Source organism: Anopheles bellator, chromosome 1, assembly GCF_943735745.2.
Source record: "Anopheles bellator chromosome 1, idAnoBellAS_SP24_06.2, whole genome shotgun sequence".
Taxonomy (NCBI): Eukaryota; Metazoa; Arthropoda; class Insecta; order Diptera; family Culicidae; genus Anopheles; species Anopheles bellator.
Window position 1 is genome coordinate 13385176 of NC_071285.1, and position 24849 is coordinate 13410024.

General features: G+C 51.7%; 3 protein-coding genes across 3 annotated transcripts; 1 reads left to right on the plus strand and 2 right to left on the minus strand.

The window, feature by feature from the left end:
- Positions 1 to 474: 474 nt before the first annotated feature.
- Positions 475 to 14319, minus strand: LOC131205573 (sodium-dependent serotonin transporter). The gene is given in 9 exon segments (XM_058197725.1): positions 475 to 555; positions 626 to 793; positions 859 to 1059; positions 2358 to 2831; positions 2894 to 3167; positions 3409 to 3433; positions 3689 to 3874; positions 8086 to 8372; positions 14255 to 14319. Coding segments are annotated over 9 exon segments (1761 nt in total).
- Positions 14320 to 19914: 5595 nt separating this feature from the next.
- LOC131216200 (GTPase Era, mitochondrial) lies at positions 19915 to 21343 on the minus strand. Its single transcript, XM_058210624.1, has 2 exons — positions 21011 to 21343; positions 19915 to 20945 (listed from the first exon to the last, which is right to left on the minus strand). The coding sequence occupies exons 1-2, from the start codon at positions 21284 to 21286 to the stop codon at positions 20025 to 20027; spliced, it is 1197 nt and encodes a 398-aa protein (XP_058066607.1). The 5' UTR covers positions 21287 to 21343; the 3' UTR covers positions 19915 to 20024.
- A 770-nt stretch (positions 21344 to 22113) lies between these two features.
- LOC131215069 (glutactin-like) lies at positions 22114 to 24158 on the plus strand. Its single transcript, XM_058209445.1, has 6 exons — positions 22114 to 22494; positions 22552 to 23073; positions 23134 to 23511; positions 23578 to 23911; positions 23980 to 24081; positions 24133 to 24158. Exons 1-6 carry the CDS (start codon positions 22114 to 22116, stop codon positions 24156 to 24158), a joined length of 1743 nt encoding a protein of 580 aa, XP_058065428.1.
- Positions 24159 to 24849: the final 691 nt, after the last annotated feature.

Here is a 24849-nt window from a genome sequence, read left to right on the forward strand (position 1 = left end):
GCCGACGCCGTTTCCGGTGCTGCCTCCTATCAACAGCACCGTCGAAGCTACCGGCACTCCTGCGTAGGCCGGGTGGCTAATGGGGTCCACGGTGTGCCTCTCGAAGTTTCGGCATCGGCGATGGTGCCGATGCCCGTAACGGTGACCCGCTTCGGGATAGGAGGAAGTGTTATCATAGCTATCATGTTTACCATTACCAGTGACACAGGCGTATCTACCCTCTTGGCTACCAAGAGCACATCTATGGCTACTACTGCTGCTGCTGCTGCTGCTGCAACTACCAGCACTACTGCTACTGCTACTAGAACACACTCTATCGCGGCTACGGCGATGGTTACTACGACAACGATCATGGTTAGCGACGGTAATGGTGACGTTCGGGGAACAACAAGAGTTCGTTGGTGAATCGAGGCGCACGAAGACGCCGCTGGGCCAGCGGGCCCGCCGCAAGCAGCTTTCCTTGGCGCAATCATGTCAGACGGCGGTGCCGGTGTACAGCTGGCCGGGGATGGCCGTCGGTATCAGGGGTTCCGGCTTGAACGTGCGTCTCAATCGCTGGAAAAAGGGAACCAGGTTTCTGAACGGGCCATTCGGATTCAAGGAATTCCTAGAGGTGACAGCTTACCTCCCTGCAGTTGCCAGGACTTTTCAGAAATTTGTAGATCACATACGTCGGGATGCAGAGCACCGATGACAGTGTAAGGGCCCAACCGGCGGCCACACTCCACTCCGGATACTCGTACTCCTCGCCGAGCATTTCCTCGTACCCCAGGAGTGAAAATATTAGGATGCACTGCGAAAAGAGGGAACATTATAGCATCGGTATTGGCTTTTTGGAAGCGCCTTTTCCCTACTTACAAACAGAAACGTCGGGCTGATGTACTTCCAGCAGATGCGCCAGAAGAGCGACGGTTTCTTGCCCAGCATCTGCTCGATGTCGGCGGAGAAGTTTTCGACCCCGTAGAACCAAAACACGCCGGCCGCCTCGATGAACACGACAAACAGGATCGCTAGCCCGGGTCCGTACACGTTGAGGAAGTTGACCAGATAAACGCCACCCTAACAATTACAGTGATCCCGTTGATTGTAGAAGTCTTTGGTTGGTGTCCGATAAATTTTGTGAAAAAATCCAAGGATGACGCCGAAGGAGTTGGTAGAACGCTACACTGCAGGATGTAATGAAATGAAGCTGCCCACAAGCACCTGTAGCTCCATCAGTTCCAGACCACCGCATCAACGGAAAGGATAGAATCTCCGTGAAGGCGGCAGCGGCAGATAAATCGCTGGAACGTCTACGTCGCGAACCCCCTGGATTCGTCCTCCACCGAAGGCTCATGCATAAAAACATGACCACTACCAGTGAGGCCATTATCACAAACACGCCGCACCGTATCGTATCGTAAGTGATTGAATTAACTCGGACATTATTTATCACTTGCCACCGCCGCCTCCGCCGTCGCCACTGACCGCTGACGAATGGAGGCGCCAAACACTTGGCCCGGTCCGGCGATAAGGAGACGGAAACCGAACGCTTCACTTATCAATTCAAATGGGCCACAAACACTTCCTGAGCCGGAGGTTTGAACGTTGCTCACGGACCGTGGCTGATCGTTCACACGTTTCCGCTCCCGCTGGCTCACTCAGGACGCCCCCGTAGTAACCGGACCGGACCAAAGGGGATTGAAATTGATTTTTCTTTAGCGTCCCGTGTCTGTCCAGCCTCCTCGGGGGACGTAGCAAAACCAACACCATCGAGGCGAACTCATCAAGGAAAGCCGCTCGCACACAGCTCGTTCGCCACTTCTCAAGGATCTCAAGTGACCGTCACAAGTGGAACGGTCCTTCTACCTTTTCCGTTTATCTTCTACGGAATCGATCGATCGGAAAGGTTTCCTGCGTTTTATTCCGAGCCGTTCATCACCCTGTTAGTTCTAGTTCCTTTCTCTCCACTTCCCATCCCCAAACCGGGCACCATCTTTGATGTTTGACCGCAAAAGCCCTAGATTTTCCAACCTGCGCCGCGCGTGTGGCCTTTCTTTCCCCTCTATTTGTTGCCGTTTCAGGATTGCGTTTGTTCCGCGACGCGAATGTTCCGAACCAACCGTTTGAGAATCGACAGCTGATGAGGTAACCTCGGTGAGCTCGGTCGGTGGGTCTAATGGAGGTCGGTCGGGGGAAAGTCAACAGAAGGGGAAGTTTACTCCGAGCAATTGGCACAAATGAGTCGAGAATCGAAAGCAATGGAGAAAGTATGTAGCGCGTTTCTTGATGGCTGCCAAACGCTTTGGCGCGCCTAATGGGAGACTTAAACGCCCGATAAGGTGGCGTAATTGGCGTGGGGCGATGAAATCACTTACGTATGTCATTGTTGGCAGTGCGCAGATGTAGATGAGTCCGAGCAGGACCAGCACAAACAGCTCCCGCCGGCGTCCGATCGTGCGTGGATACTCGTCACACAGGGCCGTAATCATCGCCTCCAGACCACCGAACGTCGAGTCCAGTCCGAGCGTGATGAGCATCAGGAAGAAGATGATCGACCAGAACACCGAGCCCTTCATCATGGCGATCGCCTCCGGGTAGACGATAAACACCAGGCCCGGCCCCTCCAGGCCAACCTCCTCGATCGACTTGTTCTGCACGTTCGCCATGTAGCCGAGCACGGAGAAGATGACGAACCCGGCCAGAAAGCTCGTCAGACAGTTGATGCTGCTGGTGAGCAGGGCGTCCCGGTAGCAGTTGTTGTTGAACTTGTTGTAGCTCGACAGAGCCAACAGTGTCCCGAAACCGGGCCCGAGTGAGAAGAAGATCTGTGATGCTGCATCGATCCATACCTGCGAAAGCTTTTCTGCTTTAAAGTCGCCCCGGGGAACGATGCTGTGCGGACGAAACTTACCCGTGAGTTGTTTAGCTTGTTCCACTGTGGCGTTAGGTAGTAGCGTATTCCTTCGGCGGCCCCCGGCAGCGTGACTCCTCGGGCGAGCAGGATCAGCAGGACGACGTACGGGGCGAGGGCCGTTACCCAGACCACCTTGCCGGCACTGCGGACACCTTTCCAGAGCGAGAAGTACACCAGGACGAACACCCCGAACACGCACAGGGCGAGCGACGGTTTGACTGGCCCCATAAAGTCCAGTCCGTGCGATTTGTACTGCTCCAGCACCTGACGCCTGGTGATAAGCACGAGAGCCAACTTTTAATTCTCCAAGTTTCGATACAACCCCATCGCCGGGAAATAGCATTCACATCGCTTCAGAGGAAGGATTGTGCCACGGAGAACATAAAACGGCCCAGCGTGCGACCGACACCGTTAAGAAGCCAGTAAATTCTCGGCCATTTACGACCAACAACAACCCATAAACAACTGCGAGTGGTGCAACGAGAGTTTGATTACCGCGCCCTTGTACTTACTCGAAAAATTCTCGGGCCGGACTGGCCAACACCGGAATGGCGGCGGCCGGTGCACCACCGGCCATTTCGACAACCGTGGCCACGGTGCTGGTGCTGAGATTCGCTAGCACCGTCGGCAGGCTGCTGGTCAGCAGGTGCTCCCGGTCCCGGTGGTATAGCTGGTGGCCGGCGATGGTGGAGAGTGTGGTCGCGAGCGTTGTCGAATTGGCGCCCGAATCCGTCGATGGAATGAAGGTGCTGGCTGCGGCCGTCGTCATCGTCATCAGGGTGGCGCTCGCGTTCCGCAGAGTGTCGTTCAGTCGGCCAGTGACCGGAGAGCAGGCATCCGTGTTCCACGGGTTGCCACACTTGGTCCACGGCAGCTCGGAGCTGAACGACGCAAACAGGTAGTAGACGGCCCACCCGATGATGGTGTTGTAGTACATGCCCATGTAGATGTCAATCAGACAGATGGCGTAGCCCACACCTGCGAGGAACACGGGAAGTGAGTCGGAGCGGGAGTCATTCAGCCTTAGGAGCGCAGATTACGGGCGGGTTTGAAAAATATATGGCCACATCCGATTGAGTAATTGGTCGGTCGCGCATAAAATCTGATAGTGTCCGAGTCCGAGCACTGGATGCGGCTACCGGTGATTTACGACACGAAAAGAGCCTATATTTATTGTCACCTCTGCACCTACCACCCGGTGCCGTTGCGGTTTCGAAGCGTAATGAAATCGAGTAGACGATTCTACTCGACGGCGGCGACGACCATTAAATGTTGAAATCCGCATAATCGACCACAATGACGGAAAGATACGGTGCACGGGAAATGGGTGGGATAAAAGCGGTCAAGTGTACCCGAAGGAGTCGTTTTGGGGTGGGTGGTGGTGGTGAATTGAATTCCACCGCACGGATGTGCTTCGATGTATCGATTTTCTCGGCAATGAGGCGGATTACGGTTACGGGTTATGGAGGGAATTAATCGCCCCATAATTGTGCCCACATTTATTGCTCGAATAAGTATTGAGAGATTACCTAAACACTTTTTAATTCATATGCCTGACGTCGATTGGCATTAAAAAAATAGTCATAACACAGGTTTAGATTCTCGGACGTGGACCCAAAGGACCCAACGGAGCCAAGCCTTCAAACCAACGCTGTGTCATTACGTTTCTAGGTATATTTACGAGCTTACAATCTGATCCCACCGCGACCTATATGCCTAGTAGTCAAAAGCCTACAGCGTACAGTTTCTGGTTCTAGTTCTCTTCTGATGTCCGTAAACACTCTCGGGGGCTCTCTGCTCCCGGGCCCGGGGAGTATAAACCCAACCACAAACATTTTTTGTTCCCACTTTTTTTTTAAACCACAAGGACGACGTGCAGAGTTTGCCGGCGGAACCATCGGATATCGGACCGACCGACGGGGGAACGCTGTCCCAAGTGGGATTTTCTTTTCCAGTTCCGCCTCGTCGAGTCGAGTTTTCGTTCTCCAGTGCTTTACTCTGCCGGCACTCGACACTTGTTGCTTGATACGCCGGAGTCCACACCCTTCCAGGGATTCAACAAGTTCGCCCAACTACAGAACTAAATTGTGGCCCGGCAACGTCCACTGTTCCTGGTGCCCGGAACGTTCGAAGACGTCCATTTGTCCGTCATCCATGACCTAACCTCACTCTCGGCGACTCTAATGGAATGAAATGGAAAGCCCCTGTTTATTTGCTCGATGCTAATCACCAAATGGAGCACCGGCTCTAGCAGTCAAAGTCAATACAAGTCCACTGTATTTGTGGCCGGCCAGCGGCCGCCAGTCTTTTTCCTGTTCGATATCAATTAATCAGTGTCGCAAAGTGAGTTGGCGAATTAATTGCTCGTGACAAACGGTCGGCCACGCAATGATTTGAGCGAATCTGACCATAACATGAAACGGCCCGGCCCCCGGACCAGAATCGGAAGGACACACCCTCCGGTGGGCTCCGCGTCATCATCCTTCGACGCAAACCAGGGCACGGAAGTTGAAAATTAATTTCCAAACTCATCCCGCATTGCGTGTCGTGCGCCGTCGACGAACGAACCGTCCGTCATCTTTGCCTCATAATTTATGGCACTCGGCTACTACGGGGTAGTATCTCCCCGTAGCGGAACTTTTACCCTCTAAGGTTGACGTTACACACTCGCCCGCCAACCAACCACCATCTCTGGCGGTCGAAGGAGGCAGTAGGCTTTGTTTATGACGTTATCACCGACCGGTCTCCGAGCAGGATGGGGGTTTGTTAGCCTGCTAAGACCTACGGGTTGACACTGGAAAATTACGACCAGGCGATTCGGACAAAAAACTGACGTAACTGTCACTTGCGCTGCGCTGTTGTCTGTCGACGAGCTCGGCCGATTTTAAAGATGTTAGAAATTAATTTTCTTCATGGTGGCCCTGGCTCTTGGCCAGGCTCTTGGCAGATTGGCCAGGCTCTTGGCGATGATGGGTAAGTTTTCGTGCCCTGCCGCGCCGTGAGAAAACCGAAACCGGGTCACCCAACGCCACTCCGGTTCGTTTCGTCGAGTTTTGGAGTACGCCATCATCACCACCACCACCACCGCCATCGTCGTCATCCGTCTTCTCGTCGGCAGGATGTCTAACTTTCACATATCCGATCCTTCCCCGCAAAGCCGGCCAAGGCGGCTCATCGACGCATGAAAGGGTGGCAAAATTTAATCTAATTCTTTGCCTCAACTCGCAATCTCCGCAATCAATACCTTTTCGCAATGAGCGCTTCCTGGGGCCGCTGGGGGTTTTCTTACGGTGGCCATGGTTTCGGAGGCGGTGTAGGTCGGCAACTTACGCCACGGTTTCGTTTTGATAAAGGGAGGCTAAATTGTCTATTCAGAAACAATTTTAAATCATCATCCCGTCTGTTTCCGGTGGCATCAAGCCTTCCTGGGGTGGCGAGGCCTTTCTTGGCGGCTCACACAGCAACCGAACGATACATTTCTAGGCCAACACGGTATGACCTTAAATTCGATAGCGGAGCGTAGTAGAAAGTTTTGCGTGTGTTTTGCCAGAGAACTAGAAGGAGCACTCCTTTGCCAAGGTTCTCATTGAATCCCGACGTGTAACGGCTTCGCCGACCGAGCTAAATGCACTCGATGGAGCATGATACTCAACGAACGGCAAACGAAGCTTATCAACAGCACCCACCCGATAGGGGGCTGGCAATAAAAAACCGGTAACACAACCCCGCAGGATCGTGAGGATTCAAAACGGTCCGTGTTGCCATTAAGCTGTTGCTGCGCCTTCATCGACTATCGACGTTCAGGTGTCCGGGTAATGCCGCTGATGCAAGCCATCGAGAACCAAGAACGTGAACCAACGCAGAACTTGAACCAATAATCGTTAGCACTTGGCAAGTCCCACACGTGACCTGGTTTCCGCGCATTCCGCGCGTCGGGATCGTTTCCATTTAAAAATGTGCTCTTCAAGAGACACCCTTTTTAGAGCAAATGCTGAAACAAACCCGGATCGTCATTCCCAGGTGAAGTGGGAGCTGAATGAAGTGCTTATTCAAACCTTAAAAATCCAGCCTCAGATCTCAAACAAATCCGGCGTAAAGGTGCCGACTACGGCGTAAGCCCTTTTCGATTGAGGAACTCAAACCTGCGGCACCGCTCCGTGGTATTTACTCACTCGCAGGATCCGCGCCACAGAAGAGGCACATAATCCTACGCTTGCAGTCGTCCTGCGCGTGGGTGAAGATGAATATCCTGCCGCTTCATCAGCAGGATGCGGTACGATGGTTTGATTTGTTGATTTATTGAGTGAAAACTATGAGCGATGGCGCTGATTGGGAGGGAACGCCGGAATGACGGAATGATGCCGTTTGATGCCGGCGAGAAAAATCGCGGAAAAGGCAAGGGAAATCATCTAAATGATGTGGAGGCTTCTTCCACTTCTCGGGGCCCGCCGCGGGTCTAGGCAGCGGGTTGTGGAAGCAACTTTTGATTTTTGCCTCCACTTCCGAGAGCAATTGTAACCATTATACCGCAGGCACGCGCCCGTCAGACAGGTGTGCCTGTGGCTGTGTAAATGTTTGCCGACGATTCCTTTCCCGATCCGGGCGCTCCTTGCTGCCTTGATTGCTGCCAAAGCGTAAACGATCCTGGGGCCAGTTGATTTCTTATTTTTTTGCTGCGCTTTCTTTGGCTTCCACGGTTTTAGCGCGAACAGCGATACCCATCGCTCCGTCCGGATCGATCGTCGGGAAACACGGGAAATGTCACGTACGGTTTCCGGTGCGCAAAAGTGTCGTTCATATCTAGCTGTCCCGTCCCACCGTGACTTTTTTCTTTAACTGGACCCCGGGTCTTTCACTCGAAACAAATGAAGGGGATCGACTGCCCACAAAAAAATGGTAAATTGTTTCAATTCTATCTCGCGAAGGACATTAGAAAACGGGAGCACAGGTCACTCGCGACCGTTCGGTAATCTGCTTAGCAGCCTTTTCCTGTGGTTTGCCATTTTACGGTTGATTTAGAGACTCCAAGCCTTCCACCTGGCGGCTTCTGCTGCCAAATTAAAAGAGCTGATTATTTTCGTCGGCCGTTCTCGGCCTTTTTCATTGTTTTATCGGCGGGAAGTCGTATGAACTTAATGACTTGCTTCGGTACTTTATTTGATTAAAATAATTTCGGTGGTTCGGCTTACCTTTTAGCGCCGGACAGATGCGCTTCCAGATCGTGAGACACCCGCACCGGTGGAACTGGCCCAGGGCCAGCTCCATGTAGAACAGGGGCAGCCCCCCGAACAGCAGCATGATGCAGTACGGGATGAGAAACGCTCCGCCACCGTTCTGGTAGCAGATGTACGGGAAGCGCCAAACGTTGCCCAAGTCGACCGCGAACCCGATCACGGCCAGCAGGAACTCCGCCTTCTGGCTCCACGTTTCGCGCTGCCGCTCCCCGGTCAGCGTCACGACGAGGCTCCGCTCCTTGCTGTTCAGGATCTGGGCCGTTTCGGCCGTGGCCATCGGCAGCGGTGACGGTAGCGGTCGCTTGCCCTCCGACGAGCTTCCGTTCGAGGCTGACTCCTTCGCCGTGGTGGGTCCGTCCGGCGGCGGTGGTTCCTGGCGCCCGACACTACCCCCGACGGTGCCCGCTCCGGAGGTGCCCGTGTCGGTCCCGTTCGATCCGCCGGTCGCCGCGTGCCACGAGTCACGCTTCCTAGCCCCGACCCGACCGGAGCTTCCTCCGGAACCGGAAGAGTTCGCGGTCCCCGGTTCGTTCCCCATCGTGCCGTCACGGGTCGTTCCCTTTGCTCGATTCGCTCCCTCTTTGATATCCCTTTCTCTCTCTCTCTCTCGCGTGCGCGTGTTCGCTCTCTTTCGCTCTCTCTTCGCGTTCGCGTTCAGGCCACACACGGCCTTGGCGCAACTTGGGACGCCAAACTGCAGTCCGAAATTACGAACGATCCGAACTCGCTGGAATGCTTCGCGGGCCTCCCTTGCTGTCCATTATTGTCCTCGGAGCACACTGCCAAGCTGGTCCGCTCTTCGCTCTTCCACAATCACGGCGGTGCGGCTGCTTCCGGGCTGCCGACGACAACCGCCAGCTTCGGTCGGTGCGGTGGTCACTTGCTTCGCTCGTACACCCAACCACCGGGCCCTCTTCATCGCGCCGTGCGCCCCTGCCGGCCCGTCTGCCCGAGACCGGTCGCCACCGTGAGGAACCGTGTAACCCCGGAGTGCTAATTACGATCCCCGCCGTTTAGCATTACGGCGCTGTCAGCCGGTGCTACGCTGCGGAAGAAAGTCGTGGAAAGTGGAAAATTCAAATCAGACGGGAAGATAAAGAAACAAAATTTAAAAATCAGAGAACCCGTGGAATGGTTCGGCCACCTGCGGGAACTTTTACCGCAAACTTTGTGTGGCACAATAGAAAAACAGGCAGAACGCCGGAATCAAACCGATTCCGGGGAAACAACAGGAGCAAGGAAACATTTCCGGTTACGATAACGCTTCTGGCCACGAGCGCCCGTTCCCTGTGCCCGATGGGAAGACGATGATTGGCCGTCTCGCCGAAGAAAGCGCGAAGGAAAGCGACGCCCGGCAAAAATGTTTTTAAGGCTCGTGTAATAATAAAAAGGGCTCAAAAGTCAGAAGTAAAATGACGCGGAAAATGGGCCGCCGCATTCATTCGGCCGGCAAATAACTTGCGCCGTTCTTCTTCCGGCGTCTTCTGGCCGGTTTCGCGGCATACTTTTAACCATACTTTAATGGCGAATTTTTAACGGAAAATCAGTCCCGGAATGGTACGATTGCGTGAGATTATCTTTCAGTTACTTAATTTTGATTTAAGACATTCTAGCAAACGTTTAGTATGTGTTCGTTGTTACGCGTTTAAACGTTGATGATTGAAGCTAATGATTGACGTTAATGATTGAACGAATGATCCCTTCGTTAAGCTTCACCATGGAGACGCCTGGTTGCTTACGAGCCGGATGTGGTTTTGAATTTAAAATTCCAACCGTTCAACCAAATTGAACTGATTGAGAGTGCGAAACGAATCATACCAAAAGCCTCAATTTCCAGCAAATTGGGGCCCGCCACAGATTCTTATCGCCATGCAAATAAAAGAGGAAAAATCATGCGCCCCAGGAAAAAAACGGGTCGCCAAACAGTCCAGACTCCAGTAGTCAATGGAAAATAATCTGTCGAAAAACGTACACCAATACAGCTTCCGGTGGAGAAAGAAAAAAAACGAACCACGCTGTTCCGGTTCAATGGCACAAAGATCACAGGGCAGGTGAAAATCGGTTCGGTGTTCCCGTGTAGAACGAGCAACAACCAAAAAAACGTTCGGGTTGCCGTTACGCCGTAAACTCAAACAGTGCCCCGGCTTCAAAGCGGAAAAGTTGAAGCTAATGAGAACCGGGACCACACCACCACGCCACGCTTACACGGCCTGCGGATGTGTATGTATGTGTTTGCAAATAAAAGTCAAACAATTACCGAAACAACCGGAGAAACATGGCCACCGCCAGCGAGCGGCGGAGGAGCGAAAGGATGAGATGAATTTTCCCACCCAACCGTGGTGGTGGTGGCGGCCGGGGTTTCCGAAAACAATTTTCCTTTCCCACCCACCCCACCGGGTTCCGGGGCTTATCTCTCGTTTATCTTGCGTGTTTCTGTTGATTGCTTTATAGGTAAACAAAATAACACGGGTCCGCGGTGGGTTTGCACTTCACCGAGACCCCGAGACGACCCACTTGGCGATTGTTACATTCCGATTCCGCCGTCAAACCTTGGCCAGTTCTTTTCGGGGATGGCGTTCGTGACCGAAAATCAGCTGCCGATGGCGGGCAGAAAGCTGGGAGCTAAGAATGGCCGAAACGGATCGGGTTTCCCCGGTTTTTGGCCTGTTTACTCGTTCGTCGGTAATACGTCCGATTGTGTGGCCCATTAGCCAGAATGGTTACCTGCCAATGACGCGCTGCGTGGTACTTTCCGCGTGGCGTAAACGATACTAGCTAACGAGCGTTATTTGGTGGAAGCAATTCGCGTGAAGAGTTGTGCAAATGTTGTTACATCCGTCGCGCCCCGCCTAAAGGTTGCCCTGCTAGAGTGAAGATTGCTTCCTGTTCCGGTTCTTGTTTTAGCCTAAGGCAGCTCTATTTTTGTTATCAACCTGTTGCGCCAATATCCTGCATCAAATTTCCAGCTAAATAGCTTTGTGTTATCATAAGCACTTAAGTGTGCAATTAACAATGCTTCTCGAGAAACGAGATTTAAATGACTCAATCGCAACACTGCGGACCACCAGCGAATCCTCAGGGGACTCACTGACTCATCCAGCCCGGGGGTGGCGGGGTGCGTAAACCCGCCTAAGGCAAGGTATCAAAATATTGAAACAAAAACGTGCGCCTTAATTGCATCACACGTCTTTATCGTGGGATCAACCGAGTGCCGATGAGTAATCCACGTCCACGTCCACGTCTAATCCGCACCCGGAAGGCTTTTTGTGGGCTTTGAATAACCGAAACGATAATAAACACTTATCATCGGCCGGGGCCCCATCATGGCGAAGGCTGTTGGTAAATATTGTACTTAACACCTGTGGCCACACCACCACCACCACCACCAGCACGTTTGATTGTACCCCAATCGGCCGCAATCACGCCGGGATCCACCAGACGGCATTCAATTTTGGGCATTCACGCAAAACAAAGCCACAGCTTATGTTGGGACCGTAAAAAAAAGACCAATAGTGCTACACTCCCATAACGCGCGCATGAGTCACGCGGGTGTGATATTAGTGGCCAGACCTCTCGGTTTCGCTCCGAAGCAACCCGTGAAGCTGCCCGGCTCTGGTCGAAGTTGTCGAATCATTGTCAAAAATTTCAATTATTTGGCCAACCCTCCAGATGGTCGCCCGAACGGCCCGCCGACCGTGGTTTTGTTTGTTTTAATTTTATTTCGTGGTTAATGCTTATGTGATAATCTGAGCCTTGGCATCGATTTCTCGATGACGTTAGCTCAGGGGGCTTGCAGTCGAGTTCCATTACGGCGCATTCGCCAGTACAGCGAATCGACTTTGACCACCGCGTAATCCGCCAGCAATCGGGACGTCCCGTCCGTCGGGACGAACGGTAATAATCGGGGATCGCGCCACGCGACCCGGTGGCCCTGGGTCCACGCGCACTCGAGCGCAGTCAATCGATCAGAGTGGATTGATTTGTAATCACTGCCGAAAATTGCACCAATCGCACCGCACCGCACAGAGACACACCACCCAGCCCTAGGAACTCATGACGCGGTCCACTCTAATCGCGAACATACCACGGCGACGGCAGAGAGAAAACAAAAAGGGGGAAACCACAGACATACGCAAAATGATGATTTTGCGCGATAGCCTTGCGGGGTGCAGGAACAGACATCTTTTTGCGCGATTCATTGATGGTTGCCAAATCGCAAAAAAGGGGTTTTCACGCTGCGCCAAGATATCAGCGCACATCAGCACTATATTAACGCGCAAAGTACGATTGATTCCGGCCGAATTCCGGACCGTGGGGCCCTCCGGAAAGACCGGCTGCTGTTCTCTGTTTACTCACGTTCACCGAAGATACCGACAAAACAAACCTCCCAAAACGAGTGCACTTTCGTGTCCGGGGCTGGATTGTAAACAGCAGTGCCGGTAGTGGAGCTGGCCCTCTCGATCTTGTTGGTACTTGCCGCTCAAATGGCGCTCGTAATGGACGTGTGATTCGTGTGGCCCCCATCCCCCAGGTGGTGGAATTTGTGGCTTGGCGATCGATTATTCGGCATAATTTTCATTCCCCACGCGTGGCAGGTGGGATTTAATCAACAATCGATTTTTCAACCGTTCTGTGAACTGTACAAAAATTTACACTCCACTACAACGTGGAGGTTCTGCGATTCGCAATGACGTAATTTTGCAGTTGCTCTAGGATTTCCATTTTTCGCATGTCGAACGCCTTTATATCGCGAAATAATAAACACAAATGAACTCGTTTTGAATGACGCCAGGTTAATGGAAATAATACTTCCATTTGACATTAGTCTTTGACATCAATAATTTGTGAATATTTTAATTATATTTTTAACATGTTAATTGGACCGCCGGATCTGTGTTGGGGGCTAAAAACAATAAGCAAAACGTGCATATTTTTAATCTCATTCCATTGCCTTCCGGTGATTTGTAAATATAATTCCCCGCAAAAACTCGCCCCGTGATGGGCTACTAGATTTACATGAGCAGCTTTCGTGCTCCAAAGCATCCCGTAACTCAAACGTCATTTACCGCTAAGTAGGCCTCGAGTATATCATCCCTCCTCCGGGGCGTATAATCCTTTGGCCACTATTACTTGATTTTCCCAGCGTTTTGAAGACCCGCTTTTAAAATGGCCGGATGATGGGTGTGTAAAAAAAGAAGGGCAAAACACATGCACCCGCAAAAACCATTGTGCCGAACGCGCACGCCGCCGCCGCCGCACACAATCGAAAGGCTCCCTTTTTGCCGGTCAACCATAGCGACGGTGACGGTGCGACGACACAAACAAACACTGGCCCGGCCAGCATATACCATCGTTTCCGATTCCCGGGACCCCGTGAGCTTAATTCCCGAGCGGTGCCACCACCGACGCCGCAACCCTTTCGGTGATTTGTTTTTCATTTAACTTTACTCACGCTTTCCGGTTTATCAGTTCGGCGTGATCTATGCTGCCCTTTGCACGGTGAAAAAAGCGGAAACGAAATGAATCCCGGGGCTTCGAAGGAACTCCGAACGAACGCAAATAATATGCCTACTTTCAGCGTTGCCATTCAGCAACCATTTCCCGTATTTTTTTTCTCCTTCCGATGATGCCTGGAAAAGCGGTTGGAACATAATCCGATTTTCTGCTCAATCGACAGATGATGCTGATGAAGTCGCTGGTGGCGCGCGTGGCCACAGATAGTGAGTGTTTCATTTCCCCGTTTTTTCATCTAATATTTTCTCTTATTATTATTTGTCTTCGTAGACCCCAAGAAGACGTCCGAACGGCTCCCGGTCCCTGTGTTCTAATTGAAAGTTTGGTCCACGGTTGCTCGTAGTGCGTCAGAAACCCCCTTCGAGCGCGGGACGACAGCGTAGCAGTGCGCGCATCACAGCGCGATGCCCACATCAAATCCGGGGACCCCAAAAATGGACCGAAAAACATCCCACGTCCGAGTAAGCAAGTTCTTCCCGCTGTTTTACGTTTCGTTTTAGGGACCGCGCGGACCGATAAGGAATCTGTCAAAACATGTCCGTCCGTTCGGTGGGACGCTGATTTTTGTTTGCCAACGGCCGGCGGGGGATCAAACGGCTTTCTCAGCCGCTTTTCTCAATCGTCGGACCGGGCCGTGAACGACAACAGTTTTGGACACTTTCGGATGAATGCCATCATCAGCGGCCGCCCAGTCTCCGGTGGTTCCCAGACGCGGTTACGCCGTTGCGTAGATGCAGCTTGTAACAACATTAAACCGGGGTGGTTCTCGGTTAAAGATTATAGGTGAAACGATTATCATCGGTTCTCGTGACGCACTGCCGTACTGTACACGTGTATCGATGGCCGCGTGTTAAAGTTCAGTCTTTGAACTTTGTTTTAATTTCAGCTCTTCCGCGGCACTCTTTCATTTGAGTGCAGAGTAGAGTCTCAACACATTCGCGGCGTTTGCATAGTAAATCTTCGCGTTTTACTGACTTCGTGTCTCCGATGGAAACGGAACTGTGCTCGCCGAAGCGACGGAGACCCAGCGGCGGCGAGATTTCAAATTAAACCAGAACGTAACTCAGGGGCGATCTCTTATTACATCCTCTTGAAAACGCTATCCCGGGTTCCGGTTTTTCTTTTCCGACATTCATGTTTTTGTGCTCATTTTTTAAACCATAAAACAGACTAGCTTTACGAACCCGAAAGGGTTGCCATTCTTGTCGTCGAGCGAGGTCAAGAATCGGAAGGAGATTCAACATCGAAACGAGCAATGTTACCTTTAAGGAACGAGCCACTTTGGGGTGGTAAATTTAATCTGAGAATCCTTGGCTACGTGGCGCCCCTCTTAAACTCATTTTCTTTATCCACCAAACATATTGACCATCAGCACCCCATCAGAGTAAATTCTATTGAGCCACTAATCGAGCTCTCGAGCTCCAAATGACTGCCAAGTTGCTTTGAATGGCCAACAAACAGTCCAGAGTGAGACAGAGATTAACGGCTCCGGCAGGGATGGAGATACAAATTACATTAAAACCATTTACCATCGACCCAATCATTAGGCATCCTTCGGGGACCTCCCTTGCAACCGGCTTCCGGGTAGGAGATGAAGTTCCTTAAACAATACTTTGTAGCGGCACAATAAAAGTCGTATCGTTCCGTTTGCCCCAAACCCCGGCATAAACCGGATGGTTTATTGCCACCTTCCCGGCGGAAGTAACAAGCCCGCCCAGCCCAGGAGCCGTCGCTGGGTTACTGAGAATGATAACATTCTTGGCCCCCGCCCTATCGGATCTCGCCGCGGCATCCTCCTTCGACGACCACGTAATTCGGTTACGCGCGGCAATGGCATTGGAGAACTGAAATGAATTACAAGAAATCAATAAACCTCCCAACAAACACACCATTACGTGGAACCAAAAGAGCGAATTGCATTGTGCATTTCCCCCCGGTTTTCCATCCGATTCGGTGAACCTACTTCCGCCGACAGGGATTAGACTGGGGCTCGGGCTTAACAAAGCACCGAATGTCTCACGGGAACGGTGCACGAAAGGAGCCCACGATTTATCGCAGGTTTACGATCAACCATGGGCCGGAACCGGAAGGTTTGCACCGAGGCTACAAAGATCGGCGAGCTTCCGGTTGCTGCTGCGGTGCAGCGAGCGAGTCCACGGAGACCGGAACAAAGTTTTTGAAGGTGATTAAACATCGATTTCTCAACACGAATCCAATCAAGGATAAAGCCCGAAGCTGAGAAAGACATCGTTTTTTGCTATTGAAACGGAGTCCGCGAATTGCTGACCATTATCAAACAAAAAAATCTGCTCTAATTTCAATTAAATTGACTAAATTGTTATGCACGCTCAACTCGATCACACTCTCGATCGCGCTTCTCGTGCCTTAGCACGCTAACGGCACTGCAACGCTGATGATTGATGATTGGGCGTCCAAGGTTCCCCGAAATCTAATAACCTTTTCAATTTAGCTCCGACACACGCCGCCGGAACGGGGTTGGTGATCTTTTCGCATTTAAATTATAAATTGGCAACTGTTAACAGGCAATCCGAATTGCGTTCGACGGACCATAATGGGTTTTTTTCATAAGCTTAGGCTGGCAAACGGTTTGAACAATGCAAATATTCCTAATTACAGACTCTTTGTCACTGTTGACTTACTTATCAACGGGATCTTCTTTGTGGGTGTCTCATGCAAACAAGGGCCAATGCAGCCCGCGACCCTACACCCAAGACAAGGCATGGCCGCCGCCACCGCCGCGATAGATCCTTAATTGGCCCGGGTCGGGCGCGCCCCCAATTGAGTGTGCAAACCAAAAACGATCATGCGTGGGGTTATTAATTTGGCAAGTAAAAGTTTGTGGCACGCGCGAGCGCACCCAAGACGCGACGGCCTCCGCCGAATTAACGCCGGGCTTAAGTGACGCTAATTACTCTCTAAATTCTGCATTCGCTCTACCGACCCGACCGGGTTCAGTTGCGGCGTGTTTACACGTTCGTTGCTGGAGCCTTAACTGAACCATTCTTCCGAATAGGGACCCCCGAAAATAGGTTGTTCAAATACGTCTTGTGCCGCCCGAAACTTACCACAAAGGCAGAGACCGTCTCCCCGTCGCTGAGGCCAATCGATCAGTTCGTCATCGGCCTAACGAGGTAAGAACCACACATTCACGCACGTAAGAACGGATAGTCCGACGGGGACCAGTAGTTAACCCCCGCGCAGCAAGAGGGTTACTGCTCCGTCCAGTTCTGCCAACGACGGTGACGACAGGCGCGTTCCAGGCGGGCGTGCTCGCGATTTTTCGTCCCGTTTATTTTGGCAACTTGCGTCAACAAATTAATCACCACTTAATCACCACTATTTGTACTAATTTCTGCGCCCAACAACAGCCAACGGCTCGGCCAGCGCCGCCAGTCGAAGAGCGTCCACCACCGCCTGCCACCAGCATCAGCGGCCGCCCGGTCCCGGTCCGCCACTATTTCACCTGGGCCACTGGTTCTATGTATCGCTACTTTTTATGCATCAGCAGCGGGAACGAAAAAGAAAACCATAAACCATCTATGCACTGGGCCGGACGTCACGCTCACGTCGTGTGCGGGGGGTGCTTCCTGTGGCCACAGGAAGTTACCAGCCCACCGGCCGGGTTTGTTTGCCAATCGTTTGTGAAGCCATCCCGCCTCACGAGTGTGTTTTGTGCCCCCAGAACGCCCCAAGCGAGTGTTACCGGCGCGAAAAAAAACGGGTTCCGAACGACGGTTAATGGCCACCCGAACGCCTTACGTTTGTCCGAGATTGTTTAACAAACTGTTGCACAGCACGGCACACTGCCCACACGGTTCATTGTTTGTTATTTTTTGGTAATTGGGCTGTAAATTAAAACGTAACCATATTCCAACAGGGTTCGAAGTTGGTCAAGTATTTAATGAAACTCTTCCAAAAATTAGGAGCGATCTGTACCACACAAATTATTTTGAATTATTAGTAACGCAGAAAACTAATTTAGTCTTTGTCTATTGCTTTTTATGGCCAGTTGCCAAAAGTGCTCTTAACGATCGGAACTTGAACCACAGAAATCAACTAGAAGTACATTTTACCGTCGGCAGTGGTATAGTCTGACAGGGAAATAATAATTTAGAACTTTAAAGAATTGAAAATACCAAAGATTAAATTGAATGAAATGAATTCACAGAATTTCGGCAAAGGATTCTAAAACAATCCAGCTCAACAAGTCTCTACTCAACATTTACTCTTTTCTCCCCATTTGGACACACCAATTCCCGTCTAATTTCCCACTGCCAATTTAATTTCTAATAACGATTCTATTTTATACGCACTTTAAAATTTTCAATTGCATTTCGAATTTAAAAATAGTGTTTTTTGCGGATTACACGAGGAACAATTGTCCCTAATTGGACCCTGGCAAACAGGATTTCCCTCAATATCCGACGCAAAATTTCACGCACTGATTTCGATTGGATTTCGAATTCGTCCTGATCCACATCACTTCACTCTGTTGGCCAAACGAATTGATCGTCAATTAGCTGATTACTGTCCTTTCAAGCAAAAGTCACACTCTGGGAGTATATTAGGCGCGCACCAGTTGTTCAGAGCTACTACTGCTGCTGCTGCTGCTGCTACCCGATGCGTTGCTCGTCAACGACTGACGGAAGATCTGCAACCGAGCGGACACTTAAAAGCAACCCCAGCCCCAGCGCGGACCTCGACCCGCCCTCGGGGTCGCCCCCGACGACCATCGCCCGACATGGACGGACCTTCGTCGTCTTCGTCGGTGTGTCGTGGTCGTCGTTTTCTGCTCGGAGCTCGATAGCGCGTGCTCTCTGTCGCTCGGCCAGACCGCTCCGGTGGAGAAGCGCCTGTTGCGCCTCGGCGGATGCCGCCGGCGCTGGCGGGATGCTTTGGCCAATCGTCGCCATCATCCAGATTCAACCGGAAGTCCACGCGCAGAACGGCTGCCGAAGGACACGCACGTTACTAGTTGATTCTGGACCAACTATTGACGATTGGTGCCACAGAAAAGGAACGCCGATTCGGTTCCGAACTTCAATGAGCTTTGGCAATGGGCCTGGTTTGGTTTGGCTTTTTTTAACCAACGCCGGTCCCGGTCGAGTGCGCTTTGAAGGCTTCAAATGTTCCTCAGGGGGTGAAAGTCGGGGAATTCCTTAGAGGGCTCGCGACAACATCATTCCCTGTTTTCGGATCGATTCAGAGGACACACCTTTAACTGCTGACCGCGCTCGAGGAGCCGTTGAAGAGCCGATGCGATCTGATTCCTTTTTCGCTTTTTTTTTTCTCTGCACCAGTGCTGGCGCCAGATTGCGTTTTACATCCTCGAAACGATAAAAGCTCGGACCGACCATTTTGCCCGTGGCGGGGCCGACCACCGTTGCCGACGTCTCGTTTTTAGCCGTGGGGTCGAAATAAAAGAAAAACGTAACAACACACGTGATGCGGCGATGAGCGTGTGCGTGAGGGTGATTGTGATCCTCGGTTCCGGTTCTGGTTGGCTGGACGTGGTTTGATTGTTTGCCTTTTTGGGGGCGCCAGGATGTATTAAAGGGTCTGCGTACGGTAAACAGTTTATGTTCGGCCAAAGTAGCGCTACGTGCACAAGTACTTTGCATCCGCGATACTTTGGCCTGCGATTATCAACCGAAATTTACCCACAACGGACACCATCCCTTTGGGGAGCTACATTTTGGATTCCTTTCACAGCCCCGAAAACGAATGTTTGCGGCGCAACGGAATAGTAATTTATGGAAATGAACGTAGCAAATGTGTACGAGAATGATCTTTAAATTTATGCGTTCACCAAATTATGCCTCAATTAAACTATCCATTCTTATTTAACAGGGAATCGATACCACGTTGAAGACAGTAATCATCCTTTTGCATAGCTATAGGCGCTGTGAGAAATTGTATTAGCCCTTACTGCGCCCGTTATTATGCAATGGGCCTTGCACAACGCTACCTTTTGTGAAGAATGTCCTTTTTTATTTTGCTGGCATTCCAGTTACCTTTCGGAAACATATGGTGTTCTGGGAACTAAAATCGAAATGATTCGATACGAAATACCACAAGAAAGCCAAAACCGTATTGCAATAGTGCATCTGCGAAACGGAAAACCCAACCCTTCGCCCCTTCAATCCTCTTAAAAAGGCGGCTCATTAGCGTTGAGAGATAGTTTTCATTCCAAACAAAACAAAACAGAAATTCAAACCAACTTCGAGTTTTGACAGCAACAATCGCAGAGCAGAACGCTTCGCGTCGCGGTTCCATTACCGTTGCTTTATTTCTCTCAATTTAATTAACCACAAACGCTCCAACAGGACACTAATAAGCGCTCCGTCCGGGTTTTGTTTTTAGGACTTGAGATCTTTGCTGCGGACCCGCGTCGTTAACGTCAGCAGCACCGGCATGCCGAACGTTTCGATCAGATCCGACGTGACCTGTTCGGTGATTTGGCGCAGCTTCCCGTTCGACTCGCCGCAAACCAACCGCTCGATCCGTTCGCTCGGGCACGTCACGACCGCACTGGTCAGAATTCGGCCTCCGATCACCTCGTAGAACTCGAGCTCCGTCCGCAGCAGATACGGGATCTCCTGGGGCATAAAGTCGAGCAAGCGGGCGCGGACACTCGACACGATCAGCTGCTCCGGTGACTGGTCCGTGCGCTCGTTCGGCAGATGTTCCCACGGTTGCTGCGTGGCGTTGGCGTGCACGAACGACATCACATCGCGCAACCCATCGCCCGTCACAGCGGACACCATGAATATTTCCGTAAAGTGTGGCCACCCCTCCTGTGGCTGTGGTTCAAACTTTTCGCCGGTCACACCGCTCGGTTCCGCCTGCTCCTGCAACGGTGCCGCTGACGGTTTCTTCCGCTTCCTCACCGGACCATAGTTGCGGATGCTTTCCAGCCGGTTGCAGGTCAGACTCTTGACGATGTCCAAAAGAATGCGCTTCGATTTGAGGGTGTCGATTTTGTTCAATATCAAAAAGCTCGGCACCTGCGAGTACTCTTCCAGCACACGGAGTAGCACCGGATTCAGGGTGTGGCGTGTCCACGAGTTCGACACATCGTGCACGACTCCGACCAGGCTGGAGTGTTGAATCGCGTGCCGGCAGGCGGACACGAACTGGGAATCGAGCTGATGTTTCTTAATCTCACGCGCACCCACCAGCCCCGGCGTGTCGAAGAGGATGGCCTGCGAGTTCGAGCGGCTGTGGATCGCTTTCGATGTCTTGCGCGTCGTGTGCACCTTTGTCGAAACCGGACAAACCTGTGGACCGATGGAGGAGCATTGGAATGGTGGGGCGGATAAAAGTGATTCGCTCCGATACTCACCCGCTGATCGATGAGCCGATTGATGAGTGTGCTTTTGCCCGCGTTCGGCATACCGATTATTGCCACCCTGATAAGCTTCTCTTTGTTTCCACCGGCCACAACCGATTGCTGGTCCGTCGATGGTTCCGTATGCTGCTGGGAATTGCCCACTGTGTCCGATACTTCGGATGTTCGCGCGGTCGCGAAGCAACGATTGCACCACTGCGCCAGGCCTCCATTTGAACTACTAACGCGAACACGACGAAGCAACACAAGAGCCACGCCGAGATCGTACATCTTTTCGGTAATTCGGACCACAAAATGCGGCAGAACCTGCGATGATCTCCGGCGCAATGTGTGTTTTTGTTTTGTTATGTCACGCGCGATTGAAGTGTCAAACTCGGAAGCGTTACGGACCAGCGCTGCCAGAAGCAGCACTTTTCGGTGAAAAGTTTTCACTGAAAAATGTCAGCACTTGGAATATTTCAACTACTGACACATAGAGGTCGCACTTCTTCTCGGTTTACCCGCCCGAGTTGTACAGTTGCAAAACAAACAACATCAACATCCGCATGGTGCATAGTTTACGTCTCGATCGTAATTGTGAATAATTAATGAAATTAATGTGACTGTAATTGTGATCGTAATCGCATCGATCGTGCGTCTTATACGAATGCCTGTGCAAAGTAAGAAGTTTCGTACGAGTCCTTGCCAACGCTAATAATGCCTGGTCATGAGACGATCATTAGGATCGGTGGGACCTCAATTTATCCCTAGGATCCCAATTTATCTGTAATCGGTGGCATTTGCATAACACTCACGATAGTGAACAAAGGTTTTGACTCACGTCCCCGCCCGAAAACGGGACGAGACGGGACTATGTTATCACTGACGACAACTATCGCTACCATAATTAATTGGATGTTATCAGCATCACACGGCAGTGCTATCGGAAGAAGCTTAGAAAAGATTGTTACCCGACACTCGCTTGTATTAACGTGTTATCGTTCGTCATTTGCAGACAGGTTAAACGATTTTTTGGGCCAGAGGCGGTGCCCTTATCTTTTATCGACGTCGAATTACTTGTCTGTCCAACGGTCACGCAGAGCGCAGTTTCTGCCGAGATGGCCTTGCAAGCGGTTCGCGAATCTGGTGCCCTGCTGCTGCTGCTGCTGCTGGTGGTGCTGGCGTCGTATTCGGTATCCACAGTGCACGGTGAAACGGTACAGATTACCGGGCTCGGCACGGTGAACGGGTCAGAAACGACCACCGCAAGGACCCAGCAGCGTGTGCTACAGTTTCTGAACATACCGTACGCCGAAGCGCCAATCGGTCCCCGTCGATTCCGGGCACCGGTCGCGATAGGTCCGTGGGTCGGCGTGAAGGATGTGTCGATCGAGGGGCGCCCGTGCCCACAGCTCGGAATCACGGACCTGCTACCACCCCTCGAACAAACCAGGAGCGAGAACGAGGACTGTCTGTCGCTTTCGGTGTTCACCAAAAATGTAAGTTCGCATTTTCGCTACCCGTGGCCACCGCTGAGGTTGATTCTCCTGAAATAGGTGACCGAAAGACGACCGGTGATGGTTTACATCCACGGTGGCTCATTTACCGGCGGCAGAGCGGCGGACTATCCGCCGAACTATCTGCTCGAGCGGGACATCGTACTCGTGGTATTACAATACCGACTCGGCGCCCTCGGCTTCCTGTCGACCATGACGGACGTCATTCCGGGAAATGTGGCCATGCTGGACATGCTGATGGCGCTGCAGTGGGTCCAGGATCATGTGTCCGTTTTCGGCGGTGATCCGAGCCGTGTAACGGTGTTTGGTCAATCGGCCGGATCCGCCGCAATCAGTGCGCTCCTCTACAGTCCCCTAGTTCCGCCGACGGCCTTCCGGCAAGCGATTCTACAATCCGGCGGCTCCACCTCGGCCTGGGCTGTGGACCCCAATCCGGTCGACAACGCGCGGGAAGTCGCACGGTTCGCCGGCTGTAATCCGGCGCAACCGATCGAGGACGTTGAACGATGCCTGCTGGAACTTCCGGTCGTGATGCTACTGCGGGCGGTCCAAGCTCATACAGTAAGTGCAATGGGGGCGAGGGGCGAGCTACTAACAGACTTCCGGAACCTTCCCTTACAGCTCGATCGTATGCAAGATCAGGGCCACAATAACGTCGGTGGATCTGGTATGGTGGTCGGTGGACCGACAAACTTTCTACCAGCGTCCCCGTTCAATCTCCTGCGGACCGGGCAGGTGCGGAAGGATGTGCGGCTGATGGCCGGTGTAACGAAGCACGATGGGTCATTCATGATGACCGGCATCTACGATTCGCTGAACGCGGTGGGGTTGATCGAGAATCGGGCGTTCAATCAGTTCGATCTGATCGACACGGTCAACCGAATCCTCGGCATCGATGAGAACAGCGGTACCCTCGCCGGCTTCGAAGTGGACTCACTCTTCTCGCAGGAGGAACTGGCGAGTGGTAACTTTACGCGACTCATGAATGGATTGATCGACGTACGTCGGGAGGATCCCAAGATCATATTGCGGACCGATGTTGATCGATCTCACTCTCTTCTGCAGATTGCCGGAGCGATCGTGATCAAAGCGGCGTTGCTAAGAGATGTCCAGGCGATCGCGCAACACAGTTCGGAGCCTGCGTACCTCTACACGTTCGATTACCGTGGTCAGCACACCCGCTTCGGGTACGGCCTGCCGACGGCGCACTATCCTTTCTCCGGGGGAGTACACCATTCGGACGACAACATCTACCTCTTCCCTTATCCTGCGGACGTGACCAACCTTAACGCGGCCGACACGGCGATGTCGGAAACGATGCTCGATCTCTGGACGTCGTTCGCCATCAATGGAGTACCGTCTTCGAGCCGCGGCATACCAACTTGGCCACGGGTGACGGGTAAGCTACTATCGTCTTTTCGCATCATTGCGATTTGTGTTAATTTCCTGTCGTTTCGTTTTCGTCAGGACCCGCCGGGCCTTATCTGCACATCAACAACCCGGCCACTGTGGGGACGAACTTCTACGATGAGTACGTGATCAGCGTACACACCCCTTCGGCGGCTAACGGTATCCCGGTGGTCTCGATTGGTGTACTTTTCACGACCTTATTTCTCGCAGTTCTATCGATCGTGCGCACACCATAAACCTGTCTTCCCGATGCAAGAGTGTTCTAATGGATCATTGTAAACAAATTGTCATACACAATGAGACACCCACTGAGAAAGAAACGGGTTCCACAGTGAATAAAATGTAAACCCCCAATATTGGAAATAAACATTTGAAACTGTTTAACGAATTTGCTTTGAATCTGCCAGCTCGCCCTTTAGTTCGCATTCTCACGACCAGAGGGCGCGCCACCATCGCAAATGAAATATTTCACTAGCGTTACCATAGTTTTCGCTATCGCCCGTGCGCGGCGCTACATTTAGCTGAGTTGCGCGCCGCCTGTGGCAGCTAGCGGTACTAAAAGCAAGATTTTGCGCTACCTTCGCTGGTCGGTATCGATCATGCTACCCTGTTAGAAATCGGGATTTCAGAAACCGAAATTTTTTCGCCAAAACACGTTTTTCGATCTGCGAACCTGCGAACCTCGAACGAAACTCGCGCCATTTCTTTCCGGTATCAAGAAATAAAGCCCAGATACGGTTTTTATCCATTTTGCACGCTCAATTTATTCTAAATTATTGAGAATCGGATTTTACACTGCTTTTTTAATATTTTTTACATCCCTTTTCTTGGAGAGAATATTTTTACTGCCATTCGATATTTTATTTATTCCTTATCACATCAAGTAGTCACACGTTTGTCGCAGGGATTCCGCACAATCGTAGCATC

What these genes read in the sequence shown, in the direction of transcription:
- LOC131215069 (XM_058209445.1), top strand. Translation starts at nt 22,114, where the DNA reads ATGGCCTTGCAAGCGGTTCGCGAATCTGGTGCCCTGCTGCTGCTGCTG. An exon ending in AACTTGGCCACGGGTGACGG is followed by an intron (nt 23,912 to 23,979) that starts GTAAGCTACTAT and finishes CGTTTTCGTCAG; the next exon opens with GACCCGCCGGGCCTTATCTG. An exon ending in CACCCCTTCGGCGGCTAACG is followed by an intron (nt 24,082 to 24,132) that starts GTATCCCGGTGG and finishes TATTTCTCGCAG; the next exon opens with TTCTATCGATCGTGCGCACA.
- LOC131216200 (XM_058210624.1), bottom strand. Translation starts at nt 21,286, where the DNA reads ATGTACGATCTCGGCGTGGCTCTTGTGTTGCTTCGTCGTGTTCGCGTT. An exon ending in ATCGGCTCATCGATCAGCGG is followed by an intron (nt 20,946 to 21,010) that starts GTGAGTATCGGA and finishes ATCGGTCCACAG; the next exon opens with GTTTGTCCGGTTTCGACAAA.